General features: G+C 52.0%; 1 protein-coding gene across 2 annotated transcripts; it reads right to left on the reverse strand.

Annotated features, from left to right (window-relative positions):
- Positions 1 to 536: 536 nt before the first annotated feature.
- Positions 537 to 8,722, reverse strand: Tysnd1 (trypsin like peroxisomal matrix peptidase 1). 2 transcript variants are annotated; one of them, XM_047554221.1, is made up of 4 exons: positions 7,419 to 8,718; positions 5,637 to 5,767; positions 4,537 to 4,722; positions 537 to 1,291 (listed from the first exon to the last, which is right to left on the reverse strand). In XM_047554221.1, the coding sequence occupies exons 1-4, from the start codon at positions 8,579 to 8,581 to the stop codon at positions 1,074 to 1,076; spliced, it is 1,698 nt and encodes a 565-aa protein (XP_047410177.1). In that variant the 5' UTR covers positions 8,582 to 8,718; the 3' UTR covers positions 537 to 1,073. The 2 variants fall into 2 exon arrangements, with proteins under 2 accessions (XP_047410177.1, XP_047410178.1); XM_047554222.1 differs by lacking the exons at positions 537 to 1,291; positions 4,537 to 4,722 and adding an exon at positions 4,800 to 5,120 and having other exon boundaries at positions 7,419 to 8,722.
- Between the last annotated feature and the right edge of the window lie 1,469 nt (positions 8,723 to 10,191).

The following is a 10,191-nucleotide window of genomic DNA, read 5'->3' on the forward strand; positions in this document are numbered from 1 at the left end:
TCTTTCTTACTTTTTTTTTTTTCCGGCACCGGATATTAAACCCAGAGGTGCTTTACTACTATGCTATATTCCTAGCTCTTTTTGAGACAAGGTCTCCCTAAGTTACTTGGGGCCTCATTAAGTTGCTAAAGCTGACTTTGAACTTGCGATCCTCATGTTTCAGCCTCCCCCAAAAAATTCCTTGAGAGCCCTGGGCACACAGCACACAGCCTCAGCTCACAGTTTGTCTCAGCTCCTGGAAGTTGCTGCACATCCTTGGAACTCTCACCCATCCCAGGGTCCCGCCGAGACCTCTGCATATCCTGGGTATTTTGTAAATAGCTGCTGCCAGGCCAAGACCACCAGCGTCCAGGACCCACAAGTCCCAGCCAGCACTGTGCTGGTGCATGACTAGCAACCAGAGACAGACTGGCAGAAGACTCCTTCCTGTGAGATGAAACCCTGCCAGAAGAGCAGCATAGGGAGGGGGCATTTCTTTACCAGGTGCTTGTCTATTTCTGATAGAATTCTTGGGAAAGAGTCAGCTCTAGAGAAGTAGTAGATGGTGTTTATTCCAGGTCCCAACCACACATCCTACCCCCAAGGTCCCTGAGACCCAGGCTGTGGGCTGGAGAATGAAGGCACTGCATGAGTGAAGACCCAGGAGTCCTGGCCCTCAGGGACCTGCCTGCCCACAGGTGTGGCAGAACAGGGACACACTGTATCCCACCCCTTTGTCTCTGGCCTTCAGAGTTAGGCCCTCTGAGCCGAGGTCTTCTGAGCAAGCCCAGAGTCCTCTACAAGCCCCGACCAACGTGGCCAGGAGTCAGCAGGACAGACAGCACCTGACTACCAGGACCAGAGTGCTGTGCAGGTGGGCTGGATCCCCAGGAGGGAAAGAACATGACTGAGTCTATGCTGGGGAAGTAGGAGTCAAGAAAGCACCCCAAAACAGGCTGCAGCTCTGAGGCCCGTGGGACTGGAGTCCGGAGCTGGGTGGGCCCCTGGATCCTAAGGTGGCCACAACCTCAACATCACTTTGTGTGGCACAAAACAGTCACTCTTCTTCTGGGGGCAGGGGGGATGACAAAGCCTCAGAGCTTGCTCCTAGGGGCCTCGGGCAGGGGCCGCTGCAGCCTCCACACCACACTGATGGACTCGGCGGCACGGTCCAGCTCGCGGAAGCCCCCCAGGTCGCCAGTCTGACTGAACCGCTGCAGGGCGGGCTGCAGCACGGTGATGGGAATGCTGAAGTTCAGGTGCGGGTAGGTGGCCCCTGTGTTGTTGTCCCGGGTGTTGCTGGCAACAATGCCTGTTGAGGAGCCAGAAGAGAAAAGAGGACATGAGCCAGGGGGCAGAACGCCAGAGGGGGTTGGAGGACCATCTCTACTCTGGATCCCCGGGGCCATTGTAACAGATGACGCTGAGTTTCCTGTAATAGGCAGCTGTCCTCACACCCTGCCCCTGACCACGATCCTAATCGAACCCACTGTTATCCGGTCATCTCTCTCCCTACTTGCTGAGCGCTTCACTCGTGAAGTTCCCTTAGGACCCGGCAGTTGCTGGCAGAGCAGGCCCTCAGCAAACACTGGCCGAAGGAATCGATGAGTCACGCTGGCAGACACATTTTGTTTGGTCTGCTGTGTCTGTATTTTGTTTAAAGAGAATTTCATGGAGAAGCCTTGTCTAAATAGCTCCTGCATGCCTTTCCTCCAGCTTCCCCCTATGGCAAAAACTTATGTTATCATAAAACATTTATGGAAATTAAGAAATTCACTTTGCTAGCCAGGCACAGTGGTGCACACCTGTAATCCCAGCAGCTCAGGTGGTTGAGCCAGGAGCATCACAAGTTCAAAGGCAACCTCAGCAACTTAGCAAGACCCTGTCTCAAAAGAAAAAATTAAACGGGCTGGGGATGTGGTTAGGTAGTTAAGCCCTCTGGGTTTTATCCCTGGTACCAAAAAAAAAACAAAAAACAAAAAACAAAATTAAGGTTGCTGCTATACTATTGACTAAAATGGAGAACTCGTTTGGATTTCACTAGTTCTTTCACTAATGGTCCCCTTTCTGTTCCAGGATCCAACCCAGGATTCCACATTGCTTTGTCACATCTGCCTAAATCTTGGCAATCTAGTCGGATTTCTCAGCCTTTCCTTATCTTTCATGGCCGTGACATTTTAAAGAGTCTAAGTCAGTTATTTTGTAGAATGGGCCTGAATGTATCTCATGTTTGATGGAATTCTGCATTATTGGGAAGAATCCCAAAGAAGCAATGTGTCTGTCTGTGTGTCAGGAGGCAGCTGTTGGCTTGTGTGCCGGGGACCACAAACCCAGGGCCCTCCACAGGAAGCCGTGCTCCACCAGCCTGCATACATGGTACTTTTGGTGTTAACCTTGACCACTGGCTGAGCCGGCATCTGCCAGGCCTCTCCGCTGTACACAGGATTTCCACCTTTGTGAATTCTAAATATTTGAGGAGCTATGCTGAGGTTATGCAAATATTCTGCCCACTACTTCCAGCATTCATCCATGTAGGTCCTGTCTGCAGCTGCTGCTGTGGTGTCTGACTGTGACTTCCTATTTTCCTCATTTCTCCCCTACATTTATTACTCAGAATTCTGTAGGGAAGAGCTGTTGCTTGTCTCCATTTCTAACATTCGGTTCTTTATATCAGTGTGGACTGGAGGATGTCCACTCTTGCCCTTGGGTATAATCTGACACTACTGACGCTTGCTTTGCTGTTGGAGTTGCTCCCATGGGAGCTCCTGAGGTTGGCCCTGGTCCCCTCAGCACTTGACACGCTCCCACCATTCTTCTTGTTCAGACTTCCTTTTGGGGACAAAATACTCCTAATTCATCTTGGTTTTTCCCTGTTTTAGCCCTGGGATCAGCCGGTTCTTGGTTCCTTTTGTAGGGAAAAGTATTTAGAAACCAAGGTCTGGGTTCTAGATGTGCTTGTTGACAAGTGGAGTCAAAGTGCTCCTACTCCCTCTTGGTGGACAGAGCAGGGATGGGGGGGACTAACTTGTGCACACAAATCTGTTTTCTTTCTGCATCCCCTTATGTGTATATATAGTTTAGAAAGACACCCAGGATATGAGGAAAACATGGAGAAAAGCTGAGAAGGTGACTGTTATTACAAATGAATAGCCACAATGAAGGAAGAGACAGGAGCTGAGCTAAGGACCCTGGGAAAGCATTGTTTCGACAGGATGCTCTAAGGTTAAAGACAAAGCAACTGCACATGAGCACTCTGACACTGAACTCTACTTGCTAAAGTTGCTGCTCACCCCTGTGAGGTGAGTAATTCTAAAACCATTTGTAACTAGAGTTGAACGAACAAGTAAAAATACTGTAGATAGCAAGAGTGAGGTTACTCCCCACAAGAGAAAAAAGTTAAGAAAGAATGAAAAGTAGTGCTGGGCACGGTGGCACACGCCTGTAATCCCAGCAGCTCAGGAGGCTGAGGCAGGAGGATCACAAGTTCAAAGCCAGCCTCAGCAACTCAGCAAGGCCCTAGGCAACCTAGCAAGGCTCTGAAAAAAAATAAAAAGGGCTGGGGATGTGGCTCAGTGGTAAGTACACCTGGGTTCTGGGATCAATCCTGGTACTAACAAAGAAAAAAAAAAAAAAAGAAAGAAAGAAAGAAAAGTAAAAAAAATAAAGGCTAATAACAAACAAGTAGTGCTATACACAGAATCCTAGCAGTTTCTATATGCACTCAAGGTTTGCTTTTTTTTTTTTTTTTTTTTCTTTTTTGCTGTTTGCAGTGTTGGGGATCAAACCCAGGGCCTTATAGTACCTCTGTCTGTCTCTTTTTTAAAATAGCTAAATAGATTAAAAAACAAAACAACAACAACAAAAAAGTCTGATATTACCAAAAGTTTAAAATCAAAAGATTTAACAATCACTAAAAAAAAAAAAAAAGTTCACACGGCCATAGTGTGAACTCCCAGCAGCTTGGGAGGCTGAGGCAGAAGGACATACGTTTAAGGCCAGCCTCAGCAACTTAACAAGATCCTAAGCAACTTAGCAAGACCCTGTCTCAAAAAGTAAAAATAAAAAAATAACAGTAAAAGGGGCTGGGGATGTGGCTTAGTGATTAAGGGTCCCTGGGTTCAATCCCTGGTACCAAAGAAAAAAGAAAAAGTTCCCAGCTTCTAGTGAAATACTATCAGGCCCACACGTCTTCATGGCCACAGTCTGCTGCAGCTGAGCAGTGTTCACCCTAACTGACCCCTAACCTCCCCATCCACCTCCTGTTGTCTTTACTTTACCTGCCTGGCCACTGTAGGCTTGAGACTGACTTTCCTAAGGTCACACAGCAGAGTAGAGGCCGAGAAGGGACCAAGGCCCAGCTCTCTTCCCTTCCAGCCTAGCCCACCTCCCTCTCCTCCCTCAGAGGCAGAATAGCCTGGAAACTCTGGTAAACTAACTCTGGACATAACACTCCACATCTTCCCAGAGGGTCTCCCAGGGATGGACATGGAACATTCCCTGGGCAGGACTGAGGCTCTGGCATGGGGAAGGTTGGGAGAGGGCCTAGGAGCTGGTTACCCAGGAGGTCCCCCGAGTGGGTAGAAAACAGGGGTCCCCCACTGGAGCCACCATGCACAGCACACGTGGTCTGCAGCATCACTGGTGTGTCGTCCACCTGCACCACAGCCGACAGGATGCCTGAGGTCATTGAGGGCCCACAGGCTTGGCCGAAGACACCGAAGCCCACCACACTGACAGCCTCTCCTGCAAGGGAGGGAAGGAGGGTGAAGCAGGGAGGACTCACTCCCATCCCCGTCCCCACCCTCTCCAAAGGTCCCAACCCTCCCCTCCCTTTTGAGTTTCTGCTCAGATACCCGCATCCCAAGGAGTCTTCTTCCCCAGGTCCCCACCGCAGGAAGAACAGGCAGTCACACTTTGGGGCTCCCATCTCCTAGCTAGGTGCTTGGTAAATGTTTGTGGAATACTCATCTCCTCCTGGGATTAAAAAGTCTCTTGGTGAAAAGAAATGGTGATGAGGGCCACAAAGCTGCCACTCCTTCCTCCCCAAGTGCTCCGAAGGCCAGGGCAGGGCTGGGCTTAGGTGCTTTCGAGGCACATCTCCAACAGTCCTCAGCACACCAAGGTAAGGAGCATGGTGTCCACTGTGCAGGGGTGGAAACCCAGGCAGAGGGCAGTGAGGCAGTCCCTTCAAGGACATCAGTGGCCAAGGAGCGGCGGATCCAGAGCATATGCCCTCTTCATCACTACATCAGTCCCCATGAAACAGGACATCTCACACTATGTGAGATGTCTCAAAGCCATCTATCCAGATCATACCGTGGGAGCTTAAAGATACCACACACTCCTCTGACCAGCCTGAAGTGTTAGAAGGAGCCCCTGCAAACCCAGCACCCCAACACCACACTGCTGCAGAGCCTGGGGGTAGGGCCATGCCTTACCCTTCCCAGGGCACACCACCTGCCCCCAGCACCCGGGGCATTCGGGAACAGCCTCCAACAGGAGCCTCACAATGCCACCCTGACTCATCACCTCTGCGGGCCGGGGAAGGGAGCGGCCACCTGGTGTGGCATGGCTAGACTAGTCAACACTGACTCTCCTTCCTGAGGTCCGGCCCAGACCACAGAGCCCACCTCCGGACTGTACCCTTTGTCCTTTACCTTCGTGGAAGTGCTCAGCAGGCACAGGCATAGGGACACCGTCCAGGTCCTCCTCCAGGCTCACCACTGCTATGTCATAAGGAGATGTCTCCTGGGTGGCAAACACCACCTGTCCCCAGATGGCCACACTCCTGGGAACAAGGGAAACAAATGACAGGCTAATTTTGCACTGGGAAGACAGCAAGATGAGAGTGACAATCAAAGTCATGGACTTGGAGTCAGAAGATCTGGGTGTCAGTCCTGACACCTAGTAGCCAGGCAGCTCTGGGCATATCACTTAACCAAACATGCCTTACAAACTGCAGAGTACTCATACGCTAAGCTTCCTGTACCTGCCGTGCTAACCAATACCTGTTACCTACTGAGCACCTCATGCCAGGTCTTGTGGATATCATTTCACTTAGTCCTCATGACCTTGTGACCTAGGCACTGATACAATCTCCATTTTACTTATCCTTCTTTGGCAGTCCTGGGGATTGATGTTATCTCCATTTTAGATGGTATGGCTGAGGTCCAGAGGTTGAGTTCCCAGGGTCACACAAGTGTGGGAGTTGGGCAAACATACCAGAACCATTCTCCGCTGCCTCGTTAATATCCCCAAGTCCCATTAGTGGCACGAAGGCACGATGGGCTTCCACCCCTCTTAGTCCCTGTTCACATAACATGCTAGTGCTTCCTAAGCACACTATGAACCAGCCTCTGGTCCAAGAATCTACATGTCAGCTCACTTAGGGGGTGGCAGGGTGAAGCTCAGACACATTAAGTGACTTGCCCAACACGGCACAGGGACATCCTGCTACACAGTGCAGGGGTATCTTCCCACAAACTCAGTGGTTTTCTTAGGAACAAGAGCGGAGGGCTGAGGAATTGGGGGACACCACCAGGAAAACCTTACTATCAGTTTTCCCTGTGAAATCCTAGTCAGTCACCCATGGGCCCTCTGGTAAAGCTGGGCTGTGCTAACCACACTGGACTAACCTTGGGGATTCAGAAGGGAGATCTGAAAGGGCCTGGGCTTGCAAGGCCTGGTTAAGCCAGGTAAGGCCAGGCATGAACATCAAGGTGCTACACTGCTTAACTTTGACCTGAATTAAGCACCTGGGGCTACAACAGAAACAGAAAGACCTCACCAGAAAAACCAAGCCAGAAAGCCAAGGCCTCTGGCCCAGTCACCAGAGGGAGGGCAAGGCTGCTTTTTGCTACACAAGGAACAAATGACTAATCTGAAGTTGGCCTGGCTGCCCATTAGGGTCACCCAAAAATTGTTCAGAAAGTTATCTATCTGCCTGGGCCTCCACCCTTCGTTTACCTATGGAGAACTATACATTTGTAACTTTCATCCAGAAAGGCAGCTACTGCTAAACTCCAAGAAATTAACTAAGATTAAGAGGTCCATCTCATCACCCAGGAGGGCAGTATCTTGGGTCCCTGAAAGGTTAAGATTAGGGAAAGGGATCAAAGGGTTTAGTGGGGTGTGAGGTCCAGGGCTAGGAGAGAGGCAAGAAATTCAAACTGCGGAGGAGCTCAAAAATGCCCAGTCCTGTATGTAGGGAAGAGACCCATCACAACTCCCAATTCCAAAGTAGCTTGTAGCCTGGCATCTTGACCAAGCTCTATTTAGGTCCTGCCAGTCAAGAATGAGGAGGGAGTCACAGGCATCTTCCCACAGTACATCCCCAAAGCACCGGCATGAGACCAGAAAGGCGCTCACAATCCTGTGTGGAAGGCCTGATCCACACCTGAGACCTGCTGAGGAGAGGGGGATAGTCCTGCGGCCCTTACTTGGGAGTGGCAGAGTGCACCAGGACTCTGGCCGCCTCCCGAGGGGCCACGTGCCGGCAGGTTACCACGAGGCGAGGCGCCACGGCCACTCCAGAGCCCCATACGGTGCCGCACTCCACCAGCACAGCTGCGGCTGCCCACGGGGGTCCCGGGTCTTGAAGGGACAGGCCCCGCGGGGCGCCCACCTCGGGCGGCAAGAGATCAGCCAGAGCAGCGGCCTCCGGCTGGAGGTGGGAGAGCGCCTCGCGGGCGACGCGGAGGAGCGGGGCTGCGGCGCAGAGGAGAGTGAGGCCCACCCACTCGCGGGCCTTCCAGCAGAGCGGCGCCGCCACCAGCGCCACCAAAGATCCAGTGGGCCGCGCAGCAAACACGCCGCCGCCCTCGGTGCCTGGCAGGCAGCGGGCGTCAGTAAGCAGCAGAGGGCCCGCCGCGTTGCTGAGCACCCCGCGGCTCAGCGTGTTGAGGAAGATGTCTGGGCAAAAAGCCCCGAACGGGGAACCGCAGGCCAGCAGCTGGGCGCCCTTGGGCACGACCTCGAAAGGCGCCACCGTTACCATGGGCCCGACCTCCTCCTCTGCCTCCTGGCCCGGCTGCACGCGCAGCAGCGCGAACCAGCCCAACGCTCTCAGCTGATCCTCCTCTTCGTCCTCTGACACCTCGTCCTCAGGCGCGGCGCTCGCGAAGCGCCACTGCTCTGCCACCTCGCCTCCGAAGAGGCGTTCGAAGTGGGTCCGAAAGGTCGGGCAGCTTAGCAGCAGCAGTAACTCGGCCGTGCGCGGCGGTTGCAGGGGTCGTCCGCGGGGCCGCGCGGCCAGGCCGGGATCGAGGCCCGAGCATTGGGGCGTGCACAGCCCCGGGCGGCCCTGCTCCGCGCGGCCGGCAGGACTCGCGGCCGTTGGTCCCCACTGTACGTGCAGGCGCAGGTCGTCGCCACAACTGTCGCCGGACAGGGAGGCGGCGCCGGTCGCGGTCAGGGACCCGCTGCCAGCCCGCAGGAAGGGGGTGAAGATCCCCCCGTGGCACAACACCAGGCCCGGGCTGCGGCTCAGGATCACCCCGCTGCAGCTCCAAGAGCCCGCTTCAGGCTGTCCAGCCCGGGAGGCGCTCACCACGCAGCCCGCCTGCTCGGCCGCCCTCATGGAGGGCCCCCACTGCCGCCCCATGGTTTCCGGGACCGGACTCCCAGGACTTCCCGAGAACAAGGCAGAAGTAAGGTAGGACCCGAGACCCTCAGAGTCAGGAGATTCGACTCGGCGCTACCCGCAACTGCGAGCGAGAAGCGTAAGCACGAACTCAGGTCTTCCTTGTCGAGCCCGATTGGCTAAGCCCCAAATGAACAGACCCGATTGGTTGGACATGAGGCCGAGGCCTGATTGGCTGCTGCTGCCTCCTTTCCCCGCCCTCTTTGGATTATCCAATTTGTGGGATTTCGAAGCAACAGTTCCAAGAGTCCAGCCTCGGTAAAGAGTGACAGGCGTGCGTCACCCGGATATGTGGTGACAAGGCTCGAGGGACCCGCCCTCCGAGCCTAATCTTTGGGAAAGAGAAAACAAATGAGCACTTAAGTAGCTATACATGCCTATGCCTTAAGAGGACCAGATGTGGGCGACGCTTAGTCTCTGACCTGGGATGATGTGGCCAATTCACATGGGGTCTTTTGTTTTGTTTTTGGGTGGAGTGGGGGTTACTGGGGATTGAACTCAGGGGTACTCGACCACTGAGCCACATCTTCAGCCCTATTTCGTATTTTATTTAGAGGCAGGGTCTCACTGAGTTGCTTAGTGCCTCGCTGTTGCTGAGGCTGGCTTTGAACTCACGATCCTCCTTCCTCTGACTCCTCAGCCGCATGGATCACAGGCATGCGCCACCGCGCCGGGCAATTCTAGATTTTCTGTTAGTTTTGTATTTTGAAATTTTAAAGTAAACCTTAAACCAGGTGCGGTGGCGCACACCTGTAATCCCTGCCAACTCGGGAGGCTAAAGCAGGGGGATGGCAAGTTCGAGGCCAGCCTCAGCAATTTAGCAAGACTTGCCTCAAAAAAAAAAAAAAAAAAAGAGGAATGTAGTGCAGTGCTTAATTTCCCTGGGTTTAATCCCCAGTACAAAAAGAAAAAGAAAAAAAAAAAAAAGTAAAATCCTAAGCACCACCAGGGGGCACAAAACTCACAAAATTACTCTAGGACCGTTTGTTGCTAAAGCCTCAACTTGACAAATCTCATGGAAACTAGATTTGCTCAATTGTCCTTTAAATTGATTATGATGAATAGTAGCTAAAGTCAAAAATTTTAATCATACAATTCTAATTTTGCAGTATGCACATCTGACATAACGACATTTATAACCACCACTCAGGATTTATATAGGCCCAGCAATCTTTTCTTCTGTAAAAATCAAGAATGGAAATAGTTCAAGTTTTGCAGGCCATACAATCTTTGTCACAAATACCCAACCCTGAGTTGTATCACACAAAAGCCAAAGAAAGGGCAATGGCTGTGTTCCAATAAAACTTTATGAATTTTGTCATAGTGTAGCACACCTGTAATCCAGCTGCTAGGGAGGCTGAGGTGGGAGTAATGCAAATTCCAGGCCAATCTCCCCAATTTAGCAAGACTATGTCTCAAAATAAAAAAGGGCTGGGAACATAGTGCAGTGGTAAACCACCCCTGAGTTTAATCCCTAGAAATATATACACCAAAAAAAATTACAAATTTGAATTATTTTCATTACACAAAATAGCATTCATAATTTTCAACCATTTGAAAGTGTAATCTTT

This window comes from Sciurus carolinensis, chromosome 5 (genome assembly GCF_902686445.1).
Source record: "Sciurus carolinensis chromosome 5, mSciCar1.2, whole genome shotgun sequence".
Lineage (NCBI taxonomy): Eukaryota > Metazoa > Chordata > Mammalia > Rodentia > Sciuridae > Sciurus > Sciurus carolinensis.

What these genes read in the sequence shown, in the direction of transcription:
- Tysnd1 (XM_047554221.1), bottom strand. Translation starts at nt 8,581, where the DNA reads ATGGGGCGGCAGTGGGGGCCCTCCATGAGGGCGGCCGAGCAGGCGGGC. An exon ending in TGCTGAGCACTTCCACGAAG is followed by an intron (nt 4,723 to 5,636) that starts GTAAAGGACAAA and finishes CCTCCCTTGCAG; the next exon opens with GAGAGGCTGTCAGTGTGGTG. An exon ending in CCACTCGGGGGACCTCCTGG is followed by an intron (nt 1,292 to 4,536) that starts GTAACCAGCTCC and finishes GCTCCTCAACAG; the next exon opens with GCATTGTTGCCAGCAACACC.